Source organism: Squalius cephalus (assembly GCF_949319135.1).
Source record: "Squalius cephalus genome assembly, chromosome: 1".
Lineage (NCBI taxonomy): Eukaryota > Metazoa > Chordata > Actinopteri > Cypriniformes > Leuciscidae > Squalius > Squalius cephalus.
Genome location: NC_137122.1, coordinates 57,752,277 through 57,768,360, shown reverse-complemented (window position 1 = coordinate 57,768,360; position 16,084 = coordinate 57,752,277). Strand labels below are relative to the sequence as shown.

General features: G+C 41.8%; 1 protein-coding gene across 1 annotated transcript; it reads left to right on the top strand.

Moving 5' to 3' along the window:
* Positions 1-74: 74 nt before the first annotated feature.
* Positions 75-15,689, top strand: uqcrc2a (ubiquinol-cytochrome c reductase core protein 2a). The gene is made up of 14 exons (XM_079874394.1): positions 75-219; positions 2,417-2,518; positions 2,597-2,746; positions 4,001-4,065; positions 4,158-4,214; positions 5,205-5,329; positions 5,403-5,500; positions 5,585-5,642; positions 9,776-9,868; positions 9,976-10,175; positions 11,671-11,751; positions 13,617-13,693; positions 13,873-14,026; positions 15,372-15,689. Exons 1-14 carry the CDS (start codon positions 187-189, stop codon positions 15,453-15,455), a joined length of 1,377 nt encoding a protein of 458 aa, XP_079730520.1. The 5' UTR covers positions 75-186; the 3' UTR covers positions 15,456-15,689.
* Positions 15,690-16,084: the final 395 nt, after the last annotated feature.

Sequence of the window (16,084 nt, the reverse complement as noted above, 5' to 3'; positions counted from 1 at the left end):
GAACTCAGTTTGAGAAACTCGTTTTATTCAGATAAATGTCAGACCGTCCCGTTAGTATGAAACAGCTCTTGGTTCCGGTGTGTCCATATATGGCGTGTGGCTGCGGCGCAGTGGATTGTGGGTAGGTCTCCGGGTCGGCCATAGCATTAGCAGTGTTTCCCCGCGGCTGAAGGAGAGGACCGAGTCATGACGGGATTCAGAGGCTTCGCTCATCTCTCCGTGAGTCCTCCTTGTCTCACACTGCACGGCTTTCTCCCCGCCGCTTACAGGTCGTGTTTTAAACACACACACGCGCTCTTTAGGGTCCCGTGGCGGGCTAACGCTGCGAGTGTCATTGAGCCGGTGTCCGCAGCCGTTAGAAACTGTCCTCTCTTTATCAAACACCCGAACACACACTGATCCTGGACCCGCAGGTCCTGCTGTCCTCATAGTGCTGGTCTATGGTGGATCTGCTGCTGTTTCTGTGATGAAGGTCACCGTGACACACACACTGATACTATACTTTCAGTCACATGTGACCTTTGACCCGGTCTGATCTGTCATCATCATCATCATCATCATCATCATTCAGGATCATGATGAGACCTTTAGATCAAAAACACTATGATTAGGACTCTGGGTTCATAGGGAAACACAGGGATGACATCTAAAAATGATTGAAAAATGATTGAAAATTGACAGATAAAAATAAGCGTTTGGTTAAATGTCCTACACTGATAAAAGGCCTTTGATTTTACTCGTTTTTATTAAGGCAAGTGGTTTGCGCAACATCTCTTAAAGGGCCAGTTCACCTGTAAATGTAGACGTTCACAATCTACTCTCCCTCAAGTTGTTTCAAGCCTGTGTGAGTTTCTTCTGTCAAACACAAACTTTTATATACTTTTATGACTTTTTATATGCTATTTAATCATCAACTGTTTGGTTTCTGACATTCTTCAAAATATCTTATTTTGTGTTGGACAGCAGAAAGAAACTTGACTATTTTTTCTTTATTTTGGGTGAACTGTCCCTTTGAGTTTAAATATGCGTTTAAGTTGAAGTCAGTCAGTGTTTGTAAGTGTCGACTCACTTTGATCAGATTCCAGTGTGTTGTTGAGTAAATGGAAACGAGCTGTTCGTGTTTGACGCTCGTTTATCTTAAAGTCACCATGAAAGCAAAATGGACTATTTTTATTTTTTATGGAATATTGCCGTATTTATTATAAATGATCTGTCCTAATCACTCCCTCTTGCAGCGACATCTCTGCGCTGAATGGTGTAATTATTACAATATACATTGTAATTTTTTTTTTTTTTAAAGTCTACTGTTGTACAGTAGAGTTAAGATGCCTCTGTGTTATAACACTAATAATAATAAATGATCAAAACATAAAACATTTTTCTTCCATGTTTTAATTTTAACAGTGTACAGCTCAGTTGTTTGACAAAGTTTGTTTCATTGCATATGATTAAAAGATAAATTAAATTAATATTTTATGTCTTCATTCATTTGGTTATGAGAAAATACACAACACAGATTTTGTGGGTGGAAAAAATATTTCATAGAGATTTTTTTTTAATAATTAAATTTTTTTTTTTTTTTTATGAATTCGATGAATTAGACATTCCTTTTGATTATTCATTATTTTTAATTTAATTAAAACATTAAAATGAAATCCAGGAAACAGAATTTGGTAAAAAAAAATTAAGCAGAATTTGAGGATTTTAATATTTTAATATTTAAAGTTTAATATTTAATAGTGCCCTAAACATGTAATATTTGTCAAACTTTTAACACATTTTAAAGTTTCATGATTTCAATTAATTCGACATGCTTTTTGATTACTAAAATTTTAATTTAACCATTAAAATGGAGTCCCAAAAATTAAAACGAAAAAAAAAAGAAAAATCCCAAAAAATTAAATGGGGGGAAAAAATAAAATGGAATTTGGGAGATTTTTATTTATTTATGATATATATATATATATATTATTATTATTATTATTATTATTTTTTTTTTTTTTCAAATTCAGTTTTATTTTTTATGAAATTATCTGTGTCCTGGATTCCATTTTAATGGTTTAATAAAATTGTAATAAAAAATAATGTCTAATTAATTGAATTCATAAAAACCAACCAAAACCAATTATAATAATACAATTTAATAATTTAATAATAAAAATCTATTAAATGTTTTTTTTTTCTTCAAAAATAAAAAAAAATTAAAAATAAAAAAATAAATACAAAAATTAAAATATATATCTTTTTTTTAAATTCTATGATTTAAAAAAAAAAATTAAAATTAAAATAAATAAAAAATAAAATAAAAAAATTCTATGAAATGTCCCCCCACACACACATCTTGTCAGCTTCCTGAAGGGTGTTTTGAAAGCGCCCGCCTCTACCAGTGTTCTCCTCACAGTGAGTGTTTCCCCAGAGACGCTGTTACGCCGCCGCCAGGAGGAGCGAGGCGCTGACCGAACCTCTGCTGACCCGAAAGCCTGCCGCTCCACCAGCCCTCACGCCACAGGACGTCCAGGTGTGTGTGTGTGTGTGTGTGTCATGCTCTCAGATCACATGACCCACTGCTCAACCTCTGGTACTGTGTGTGGTGCAGGTGTCCAAGCTTCCCAGCGGGCTCCTCGTGGCCTCTCTGGAGAACTACTCCCCCGTCTCTAAAGTCGGCGTGTTCGTGAGAGCCGGGAGTCGATATGAGACCGCCGAGAACCTGGGAGCCACTCACATGCTGCGGTTAGCTGCCAATCTGGTGCGTTCACACACACACACCAGCAATATAGCAGTATATGTGACCCTGGACCACAAAACCAGTCACGAGTCGCACGGGTTTATCTGTGGCAATAGCCAACAATACAGTATGGGTCAAAATTATCCATTTTTCTTTTATGTCAAAAATCATTAGGATATTAAGTAAAGATCATGTTTCATATAGATATTTAGTAAATTTCCTACCATAAATATATAAAACATGTATTTTTGTGAGTGAATGCAGCACAATCGTGAACATTAATGAACAACTTTAAAGGAGATTTTCTCAATGTTTAGATTTTTTTTTGCACCCTCAGATTCCAGATCTTCAAATAGTCGTATCTCAACAATATCTAACAAACCATACACCAATGGAAATCATATTTATGCAGCTTTCAGATGATCTATACATCTCAATAAAAAAAAAATGACCCATGTGACCCAGGGTCACATATAGCAAGTATATAGCAGTGAGGTTTATTGTATGTGTTGGGTCTGTAGTCTGTGGAGACTCATTCAAGCAAGTTTCTCATTGTACTTGGTAACTTGTACACATGACAATAATAAATTACTTGACTTGACGAAAATTAATACGTATGATTGAAGCGACAATGACCTTCTTGTCACTTAATGGTGTTGTAGGATTATTTGTGACGCGTGAGATCCAAGAGCTTCCAGTCCAGTCCTGCGTTCATCAGCTTTATTCGACACAGTTCCGATGCCGAAACACATTATAATCCTCAAGTTTGCATGTCCACATACGATCCTGACACGGTCAAACAGTGTTTGCTTCCCTCATTAGTGACACCTGACTTCCCATATACCTATTAAACACACTCTCCACCCAGTGTCCAACAGTGGAACTACAGCACATGTGACCCTGGACCACAAAACCAGTCACATGGGTCTATTTTCTGAAATTAAGATGTATAGATCATCTTAAAGCTGAATAAATATGATTTCCATTGGTGTATGGTTTGTTATGACAGGACAATATTTGATTACAACTATTGAAAATCTGGAATCTGAGGGTGCAAAAAAAACATTGAAACATCGAAAATCTCCTTTAAAGTTGTTCAATTATGTGACTTATTGACGTGTGACTGATTTAGTGGTCCAGGGTCACTCATTATAAATCGAGCGTAATGGCTCTGACACTCGTACTGAATCTGCTCTGTTAAACGTCTGTGTGAGCTGATCAGACATGCAGAGGATGTTGTGTGTGTGTGTGTGTTAAGTGTGTTGTGTGTCTCAGACCACTAAAGGTGCGTCGGCCTTCAGGATCTGTCGGGGTCTGGAGGCGGCGGGAGCCAGTCTGAGGTCAGCTTATATTTCTTATATTTACCCATCAATACTCTCTGTACCGCACGCTGTCATCTCTCTCACTGTCCGTGTCATCCGCTGGTGTTTAGCGTGACGTCTTCGAGGGAACACATGGTGTATTCTCTGGACTGTCTGCGGGATGATTTGTGAGTATCTCGCAGGAAATGAGCAGTAAATGTAGGTCTAAAAATCACGATAAATATTACGATAACGGCACAGAGAAACAATATCGCTGGAATCACTGTCGGCTGATAAACACTGTCAGCCAATCAGAATCAGCTCGAGCATTTAAAGTGGCAGACGAGCTTATAATAACCAGAACAATATCATCCGCTGGTGTGGACGCTAATATAGTTATCTTAGTATGTACATGGGGAACAGGACTGTACAATTAAGGGTAACACTTTATTTTACAGTGTCCTTGTTACATGTGTTACATGTGCTTACCGTAGTAATAACAGTAAATTATGCATAATTACATGCAACTAACCCTCAACCAAACCCTAATCCTACCCTAACCCTATAGTAAGTACATTAACCTAAATTAAGTGCCACTATGTCCCTTTAATAAGGGGAATTTAAGGTGTTGTGTCAGTAAAGAAAAAAAAAAGAGTGTGTAATAACGACTCAAATCTTTTATTATCGCTGACCCCTGTTTTGATGTAAAGTAAATGGAGTCTGAGTCGACTCTGGAAACCCTTGAGTCAAACACTCCTATTGTACATGAGTCTTCTCAAGCCATACAGACTCAAATTATAAAGTTATTTATTTATTAATATGGGTTAACTATCCTTTTAAATGTCTGTTTGTTTTAAGTCAAATTCAGCTGCGAAACTTTAATCCCTAACTAAACTTTAATCCCTAACTAAGTAAATCAGTATTTTTATCATTATTATTTAGTGTATTTTACTCAGATCCACTGTGTGAGATTCGCCATATCAGAAGTCAACAACCTTAGGCAGAGCTTGTGCTGTTTTATTTGCCAGTATTCAGTTGTATTATCACTTCATGTCTCCTTGTCATCAAGAATTGCTGATGTTTTATTTGTTACTGTGGCAAACAATGTGGATATAGCAGATATTACGGTCTAAAAGATTGGATTTGTAAACGTGTGTGTGTGTGTGTTTGGTGTGCAGTGAGGGCGTGATCGGGTACCTGATCAATGTGACCACTGCTCCTGACTTCAGACCCTGGGAGTTGTCTGACCTCTCGCCGAGGATCAGGATCGACAAGGCCATTGCAGACCAGAGCCCACAGATCGGTACAGCTCAACAGAAATGAGTGTGTGAAGTCACCTGATGACACGCAGAGTCTGATGCGGATGTGTTTTCCAGGTGTTATTGAGAAGCTGCACGAGGCTGCGTATAAGAACGCTTTATCCAACTCGCTGTACTGTCCAGAGCACATGGTGGGGAAGATCAGTGTTGATCTGGTACGTGACTGGCCGCAGCTCTTCATCTGTTGTTTCCCCTGAGCCATTGGCAAACTCTCTTCTCTTTCTGCTCTTCAATTCCAGCTGCAACAGTTCGTGGCGAATAATTACGCCAGTGCCAGAATGGCTCTCGTCGGATTAGGTAAGACTTTCTCATCGATGTAAGTCAAGTTGCGTGGTCAAAATTGTGGTTTTGGTTGCTCTTATACATATAACACATTTTTCAATATTTCAATAAATGGATAAATGGAGTTTTTGTCTCCTACAAGAAAGAACCGATTCTGAACTGTCTGAAACGAGTCATCGGTAATACTAGTCACTTCCTGCTGAACCTATGTAGGATTGTTACAAATTTGCATAATGCCAGCCAATGGTCAGAGCAGAGTAGACCAATCTCAACAGACTGGGCCATCTGACCAATCAGGGCAGAGTAGACCAATCACAACAGACTGGGCCATCTGACCAATCAGAGCAGAGTAGACCAATCACAACAGACTGGGCCATCTGACCAATCAGATCAGAGTAGACCAATCACAACAGACTGGGTCATCTGACCAATCAGGGCAGAGTAGACCAATCACAACAGACTGGGCCATCTGACCAATCAGAGCAGAGTAGACCAATCACAACAGACTGGGCCATCTGACCAATCAGAGCAGAGTAGACCAATCACAACAGACTGGGCCATCTGACCAATCAGAGCAGAGTAGACCAATCACGACAGACTGGGCCATCCGACCAATCAGAGCAGAGTAGACCAATCAAAACAGACTGGGTCATCTGACCAATCAGGGCAGAGTAGACCAATCACAACAGACTGGGCCATCCGACCAATCAGAGCAGAGTAGACCAATCAAAACAGACTGGGTCATCTGACCAATCAGAGCAGAGTAGACCAATCACGACAGACTGGGCCATCCGACCAATCAGAGCAGAGTAGACCAATCAAAACAGACTGGGTCATCTGACCAATCAGAGCAGAGTAGACCAATCACGACAGACTGGGCCATCCGACCAATCAGAGCAGAGTAGACCAATCACAACAGACTGGGTCATCTGACCAATCAGGGCAGAGTAGACCAATCACAACAGACGGGGTCATCTGACCAATCAGAGCAGAGTAGACCAATCACAACAGACGGGGTCATCTGACCAATCAGGGCAGAGTAGACCAATCACAACAGACTGGGCCATCTGACCAATCAGATCAGAGTAGACCAATCACAACAGACTGGGTCATCTGACCAATCAGGGCAGAGTAGACCAATCACAACAGACTGGGTCATCTGACCAATCAGGGCAGAGTAGACCAATCACAACAGACTGGGCCATCTGACCAATCAGAGCAGAGTAGACCAATCACAACAGACTGGGCCATCTGACCAATCAGAGCAGAGTAGACCAATCACGACAGACTGGGCCATCCGACCAATCAGAGCAGAGTAGACCAATCACAACAGACTGGGCCATCTGACCAATCAGAGCAGAGTAGACCAATCACAACAGACGGGGTCATCTGACCAATCAGGGCAGAGTAGACCAATCACAACATACTGGGTCATCTGACCAATCAGGGCAGAGTAGACCAATCTCAACAGATGGGGTCATCTGACCAATCAGAGCAGAGTAGACCAATCACAACAGACTGGGTCATCTGACCAATCAGATCAGAGTAGACCAATCACAACAGACTGGGCCATCTGACCAATCAGAGCAGAGTAGACCAATCTCAACAGATGGGGTCATCTGACCAATCAGAGCAGAGTAGACCAATCACAACAGACTGGGTCATCTGACCAATCAGATCAGAGTAGACCAATCACAACAGACTGGGCCATCTGACCAATCAGATCAGAGTAGACCAATCACAACAGACTGGGCCATCTGACCAATCAGAGCAGAGTAGACCAATCTCAACAGATGGGGTCATCTGACCAATCAGATCAGAGTAGACCAATCACAACATACTGGACCATCTGACCAATCAGAGCAGAGTAGACCAATCACAACAGACTGGACCATCTGACCAATCAGAGCTGAGTAGACCAATCTCAACAGATGGGGTCATCTGACCAATCAGGGCAGATTAGACCAATCACAACAGACTGGGCCATCTGACCAATCAGATCAGAGTAGACCAATCACAACAGACTGGGCCATCTGACCAATCAGAGCAGAGTAGACCAATCTCAACAGATGGGGTCATCTGACCAATCAGAGCAGAGTAGACCAATCACAACAGACTGGGTCATCTGACCAATCAGATCAGAGTAGACCAATCACAACAGACTGGGCCATCTGACCAATCAGATCAGAGTAGACCAATCACAACAGACTGGGCCATCTGACCAATCAGAGCAGAGTAGACCAATCTCAACAGATGGGGTCATCTGACCAATCAGATCAGAGTAGACCAATCACAACATACTGGACCATCTGACCAATCAGAGCAGAGTAGACCAATCACAACAGACTGGACCATCTGACCAATCAGAGCTGAGTAGACCAATCTCAACAGATGGGGTCATCTGACCAATCAGGGCAGATTAGACCAATCACAACAGACTGGGCCATCTGACCAATCAGATCAGAGTAGACCAATCACAACAGACTGGGTCATCTGACCAATCAGTGCAGAGTAGACCAATCACAACAGACTGGGCCATCTGACCAATCAGAGCAGAGTAGACCAATCTCAACAGACTGGGCCATCTGACCAATCAGAGCAGAGTAGACCAATCACAACAGACTGGGTCATCTGACCAATCAGAGCAGAGTAGACCAATCACAACAGACTGGTTGTAATATCTATCTAATCTTTTATCGAACCAGTTCAGACACTGAGAGAAAAGAGCTGATGCTGCAATTCTGAGATAAAGTTCTTTTCGATCTCTGATGGACGTAAACATATTGTAGGAGACCTCAAAACAACATTAGTAGTAGGGATGTTGCGGTGACGGATTTTTTCCACCGGTTAATCGACGTGTAAAAAAAACGGTAATCCCGGTGTCACCGGGGTTGCGTGTCAGGGATTTCGGGTGGCCGAAAATGCGGACGTGCACACGTCTCAATTTTACTTTCACTTTAATTAGCGGCAATTCAGTAGCATTTGTTTGAATTAATCATGGGTTAATTTATTTTATTCTTAATAAAAATACACAAAACAATAAGACACTCGCTTGTATTACACACATCTTTACTGCAAAATGAATAATAACTTAACACACCATGTAAAAACTAAACAAAAGCACTTATGAAACACCTTTAAAGTGCATTTATTAAAACGAACCACTGCACACATCGTGCAAGTATCAAACAAGAAATTATATTAAAAAAATCACTATTCGTTAAATAAAGTGCCTGCCTTTTTCAGCAAAAAAACAAACAAACAAAAAAAAACACCGCACAACCATCGAATATGAAACGAACAAACATCAAAAACTTCGTTTTTAGCCTACCCGAATAATCACTGGACACTTAAGTGCAAAAAAAAAAAAAAAAAAAAAACAACAACCCAATATAAAAATTACACTCACGTTTGCATTTCTCTTTGAAACCAGATCTTCCGCCATCCTTTGCCAGTTAGCTCGCCTCACTCTCCTCAAATGATAAATGAAATCGGACACCTGCTGCTTAAAGGACTGATCACATATCGCGTCTTTTGCGCGCGCAAGTTCGTTATTTCAAATGTAGGCGCTCGGTATGCGCGCTCATAATGGAAGCTCGTTTTTTCCAAGCGCGTCCGCGCCGCATCGAGATAAAAACATCTCAACTTTTCAGAATGCCGCAAGCTCACCGCAGGTCGCGTGACAAGAACCAAGCTTAGCAACGACAGATGCCTCCGGAGCGCAACCACCCGAGCGCTTTGGAAAAAGGAGAACGCGGCGCGCCTAGCGTTTTCTATGCGTTTTTAGGCGCGATATGTGAACGTTCCGCTTACGCTAAATTACGAAGGCACGTAGTCACTAACTGAATTAAGTGCTTTATTACTATAGGCTAAAACTTCAACACGATGGTGACGGTGCCGGTGGTCAAGTGCTATGACCGGTAGGTGGGTTAAACACCGTGTATCACCGGTAACACCGACTATCGCAACAAGCCTAATTAGTAGCCTTTAAAACAGCAAAATAGGGGCACTTTAAGAGTCGAGAAGACAAAGATACTGTTTTGTAGCTTCTATTAACTAGACCAGACTGTGTGATGAGTGAATGTTGTTGTTGATGATGATTCTCTCTGCGTGTGTGTGTGTGTGTGTGTGTGTGTGTGTGTGTGTAGGAGTCAGTCACGCTGCTCTGAGGAAGGTGGGAGAGCAGTTAGGTGGACACTCAGGGGCCGGAGCACCAGGAGCCAAAGCTGTTTACCGTGGCGGTGAGTGAGAGCTTTCACTGCAGTGATGAGTGTGTGTGTGTGTGTGTGTGTGTGTGTGTGTGAGTGTGTGTGTGTGAGCCTGATGAGTGACGGCTGCTGTTCTGCAGGAGAGCTGCGTGTGCAGAGCGGAGGAGGGCTGGTTCACGCTCTGATGGCCTGTGAGGGGGCCGTGACGGGCTCCGCCGAGGCCAACGCCTTCAGTGTCCTGCAGAGGCTTCTGGGAGCCGGGCCGCACGTCAAGAGAGGGTCCAACGTCACCAGCAGACTCAGCCAGGGCATCGCCAAGGCCACCGCTCAGCCCTTCGATGTGAGGAACGCTCCTGTGTCTTCACTGCTCTGAAGTACACATGCGTACACAAGCTCTGGCTCAGTGCTGGGCGGCGTGAGCAAAAAAATATATCACGATATATATCATTTTTCAAACAGATACAGTTTTTTCAAGCATCACTGGCTGTTAACCACATTTTCTACTGAGTGAGAGAGGAAATACTGCAGTAGATTGACTCAGAATGCCCTATTTTACTCTCATGAGTGAATATTGTAGAAAAATTCCACGCTAGTATTAATACAGATTTGCAGTGTTTACAAAGAGGTCCAGCAGGAGGCGCTGTAGGAGCGGCAGAAACAACGGTTTCTCCGGTAACGGCTGTACACAAAGCAGTTTCCCTGGTAACGGCTGAACGCAAAGCAGTTTCCCCGGTAACGGCTGAACGCAAAGCAGTTTCCCCGGTAACGGCTGAACGCAAAGCAGTTTCCCCGGTAACGGCTGAACGCAAAGCAGTTTCCCTGGTAACGGCTGAACGCAAAGCAGTTTCCCCGGTAACGGCTGTACACAAAGCAGTTTCCCTGGTAACGACTGAACGCAAAGCAGTTTCCCCGGTAACGGCTGAACACAAAGCAGTTTCCCCGGTAACGGCTGAACACAAAGCAGTTTCCCCGGTAACGGCTGAACGCAAAGCAGTTTCCCCGGTAACGGCTGTACACAAAGCAGTTTCCCTGGTAACGACTGAACGCAAAGCAGTTTCCCCGGTAACGGCTGAACACAAAGCAGTTTCCCCGGTAACGGCTATACGCAAAGCAGTTTCCCCAGTAACGGCTGAACGCAAAGCAGTTTCCCCGGTAACGGCTATACGCAAAGCAGTTTCCCCGGTAACGGCTGAATGCAAAGCAGTTTCCCCGGTAACGGCTGAACGCAAACCAGTTTCCCCGGTAACAGCTGTACACAAAGCAGTTTCCCCGGTAACGGATGTACACAAAGCAGTTTCCTCAGTATAGATGTACACAAAGCAGTTTCCCCGGTAACGGCTGTACACAAAGCAGCGCTGCGCTCGTAAACGCTGCTTTATCATGAAAGATAAAGAAAGATTAAATGAAAATAACATCAAAACTTTTCTAAAGACAGTCAGCGCCCTTCAGATACATTCATATAAAAAAACACCCGCGCCGCGTTTTGACTTTGAAACGTGCAGTGCTCGTGTTTATTCAACAATCTCTATGGCTTTTGGTAAATCTATTTGTGGTGGACAGTGGTGATATTGTGAACCAATGAATGGGAAACACTGTAATATAATTTGACAGCTATCAATTCCATCTTCACCGTCACGTTTAGTAACACACACACAGATGTGCACCGCCACAGAGCAACAGTGAAAAGACCCTCTCAAACAGTGTCGTGCCGCGTTCCCAATGTTGTTAAAGTGACATACACCGGTATTGTGGTATATTAAAATTCATATCATAACAAAAACAAACACCAGCACTATTGCTACAGTTGATATGCTTCTGGTGTGTTTTCTGCGCAGGCCACGGCTTTCAGCGCCACGTACTCGGACTCTGGGCTCTTCGGGGTGTACATCATCTCTCAGGCAGACTCGGCCCGCGAGGTGAGTGCGCTTCAACACACCCTTCCTTGCCACACAACACTTCAAAACACTGTTTTCTGCAGAGCTGCTTTATATCTGAATTAACTTTAGTCCATAACTGATGATTTTTGTAACACTGACCCAGTTATCGAACTCAATTGAGTCAACACTGAACTGACTCGTAGTGAATAACAACTCTATTGTGTAGGCCGGGTCCGAATATCATTGTTTTGAGCGTAAAGTATAATCAGGTTGGGTTCCTTCAACTGTCCATCCTGTTAAAAACGGCTAGGCTATATAAGATAATTTTAAAAGGAGTGTTGTATTGTCGTTTCATAACATTGACAGAGTTATTGAACTGAACTGAATCAACATTGAACTAAATTGAGCTGAATAGTTACACCTGTCTTCTGTTGAGCTGCTCGAGTTGAATTTTATAAATGATTCCTTAACTTTTCTCTGTTATTGAACTGAATCAACACTGAGCTGAATAATGTAATAATTTCTCATATTTGATGAAATTTGCATCATTGAACCATCATTTTCCTGTTTGTCACTGTGAAGCTGCTTTGAAACTGAATCTGAATTGTATAAAGCGCTATAGAAATAAAGGTGACTTGACTTAGCTGTTTGATTTCATAAATGAAAATCCTGTCATGATTCACTCGCTCTAATGTTGTTCCAAACAAAATATTTCCAAGCTCTTTTACATTCAATGACAGTGTTTTTATTTGTGGGTGAAATGTTCCACTCAGGGGCGGCTGCAACCCCGAAACATGTCTAGGGGAAAATCACCCCCTAAAAAGTTATGGAATTCAAGTCGATTCGCCAAACCATTCTTGAATAACGAGCAAACGAATTCGACAAAGAGCACGCTAAAATGAACGTGAGGCTGTATCTCCGCAGCGCTTTAGCGTATTCTCACCAAACTTGGTGTGTGTTAAGACAACTCTGACCTGAGGCCGCCTGCACACACTTCTGCTGAGTCCGTTTCAGTGCAGCGCCCCCTAGTGGTCAGGAGATAGAAAAAATAGCCATTTTTCATTATAACTTTTGAATGGTGCGGCCAAAAATCACAAAACTGGTGTCGTCAGATTTGGTGCAGCGTGCCGAGTCGAAGGAGACCCGATATTCCCATATCAGCCATTTTGGGCGTCTGCCATTTAAAAAAAAAAAAAAAAATGATTTGAATTAAAATGATTTTACAAAGGCATTGCTGCATTATTATGAAACTCGGTATGTGTCTTCGGCATCATGCCCTGACAGTGCCAGTACCAGCTTTGAGGCAGCGCCACCTTGTGGTTAAAAGGTATAATTAAATTTCCAAAAAGTTTAATAACTTTTTTTTAAAGATTTATTTTTGCCATTTTCACTTTTTTTTTTATTAATGAGAGAGGACAGTTCAGAATGGAACGGAAGGAGCGTGGGACAAAGAGAGGGAGACGGGATCGGGAAAGGTCCACGAGCCGGGACTCGAACTCGGGGTGCCTGAAGCGCGGCCACGCTATATGTCGGAGCTGACGAGCTATTAACTTTTGATTAAATTAGCTTATTGTAATGAAACTGGTCTACTGAAACTAACTACTTTTTTTAACTCTTTCTAGACCGTTTTTTTTCCCCAATTTTCACCATATTTGATTCAGATCATCTTCAGACTGTGCTGGCAAAAAGTTACGGATTTCATGTCAGTAGACAAACCGTTTTCGTTTACCGCATCAACAAAGTTGATAACATGATACCAAAGCGACTCTGAGGCTGTATCTCCACAATGCTTTGGCATATTGACACCAAACTTTTATCATCGTCACCTCACTCTGACCACAACACATCAGTTTGGTAAAGCGTATTAAAAGTAAATGTCCAATGCCCTCTCTCTCTCTCTTCAGGTGATCAATGCGGCCGTGGCACAGGTGACGGCTGTGGCTGAAGGTAAACTCACCGAAGAGGATCTCACCAGAGCAAAGTGAGTCTAACACCGACCAAATCACCAGTCTAAACTTTTACACCCATAATGCACTGCCAAATAATCAGTGCCTTCTGAACTAATACAAATGAAATGCTTGTAACTACAGGAAATATTTCTGTAAAAATGTAGGCTACGACAGGCTTTCATAAATCAGAGCTGTGTGTGTGTGTGTGTAGGACCCAGCTGAAGGTGGATTACCTGATGTCTCTGGAGAGTTCGGAGGGTCTTCTGGAGGAGTTGGGTGTTCAGGTGATCAGCAGCGGCTCCTACAGCTCGCCCGAGTCTGTCACGCAGGCCATCGACTCCCTCACCGCCAGCGACGTGTGCAAAGTAAGACTTCTAACCAAGCGTGAATCCGACACGGAAGTGACTTAAACTGCAATTCATCGACTGGCCACTAGAGACGGGCTCCAAAAGAGAGTCAATCCCATAGACCCCCATGAAATACCCCTCAGTGCCATCAGCGTTTCTCACAGGTTCGCGTTTAAAGTCTGTGTAGAGAGAATGGTGTCGTCTTAGCGGCCCCTAATTTAATAACAAATGATCATTGCGACGGAAGCAAATCAATTAAAACTAACTTTAGATGGAAATAACTTAACTCTGCTGTAAAGCCGAAACAATCTCTGTTGCCTTAAATTATACGCTTATCTCTGTAAAGCTGCTTTGAGACAATCTACATTGTTAAAAGCGCTATATAAATGAAGATGACTTGACTTGACTTGATAAAATACCCAAATTTACAGCTGAGAAATGTGTGTTTTCAGTCTGGTACAAAAACTCGTCTGGTCTATATAGCTAATGTTGCCCTTAATGAAATTTTTTTTCTATAACTAATCCGTTTAAATTAAATTGAGCCTTAAAGTTCTGCATAATTAAGGGCGTGGCCACTTGAGTGACAGGTGGACTGCCAAGATGGTGACGGCCGGCTCCGCCCACTTTGGGCTTCAAAAATGCTCTTCAGAAACACTACGGGTGATGTCACGCACACTACATCCATTATCTTTTTTTGCAGTCTATGCTTTTAACTCATGACAAGCCAAATTCTCCTTGATCCTCTGAGTTCTTTGCACTGAGCGAAGCACCAAGCGTCGCAAGACCATTTATTGAACCGAAGTGACAGAAAGCTCAGAAACCGAGAAAGCAGCCCGAGCGAGAATGTCACCACAGCTGTCATGATGTTTTTGCCTTGATGAAATGTCCAAAAAAGCTCTCTTTTTTCAGCAAATATTTAGTCTGTAAGCCTTATAATGTAAATCAGAGGCTCTCAACTCTGGCCCTCGAGATCCGAGTAATCTCTGATCAAACTCGTGTGCCTGTACCTTTTCTAGGCTGCGTTTGAAATCACATCTAGTATGTGAGTGTGTGACAAAAGTATATCAGAATTCACAGGACAGTATTATCTGAAGTCTTTTCTTTCAGTTCAATTTCAAGCGAAGTCGGATTGATTGAGGCGTTTAGATGAGGCTTTTTCAGTCCGATTGTGTCGTCAATCCCATTATAAACTACACTACTGTTCAAATGTTTCCGTTCAAAGGAGTTACGCTATTTTTTTTTATATTAGTGACCTAAATAAACACTTCTTGTGACACATAATACTGATAGCTTACCAGGTGGTTTTGCTAGTGGCTCATGAAATGGTTAAAGCAGTAAAACTTGTGTTTTGTTTTGTCTACAGGCTGCAAAGAAGTTTGTTGAAAGCAAGAAGACCATGTCAAGTTGTGGACATCTGGCCAACACACCATTTGTGGATGAATTGTGAGGGCGAGTCCTAATATAAAGTGCACACATTGTGCAGCTGCTTTATCCAAGTGTAAAAAATAACCCTGATTACTGTTGACAGTTGTATTTTTCTGGTGTGTCCATCATGAAGTCTGGTCTTTAGTAACGGTGTACTGAAAGCACAGCCATCAGTTTCATCCTTTTCACTGTATATGTGCTGTACATTCATTAAAGCAAGTCTATCGGTCAGTAATACTGCTCGTCTGCTTCATAATTTGTCAATTATTTCTTTCATAAATGTCCATCTGTGTCAGTTCTTCCAGTGAACTGCAGAGGGAGACTACGAGAAGATAAACGTGGGGGGAAATTAAATTGTGATTGTGTTTAAGGTTTTAAAAAAAGGTATGTGTGAATTATTAAAAGTAAAAGACTAAAACAAAAGATGTTTGTTTTGGCTGCATTTAACAAAATAATTTCACCAAAACTCTCTATTTCACTAGAATCAGGTCATGCATGATTAATGTATATGTATGTATATATATATATAATGTGTGTGTGTGTATATATAAAATCTAGCCAAAGATCAGTCTATATATATATTTAAATAGAATTAACATACTTTTCTCATAGCTAAACAAAGTATTGAGTATTTGTCATAAGGTTACTGAA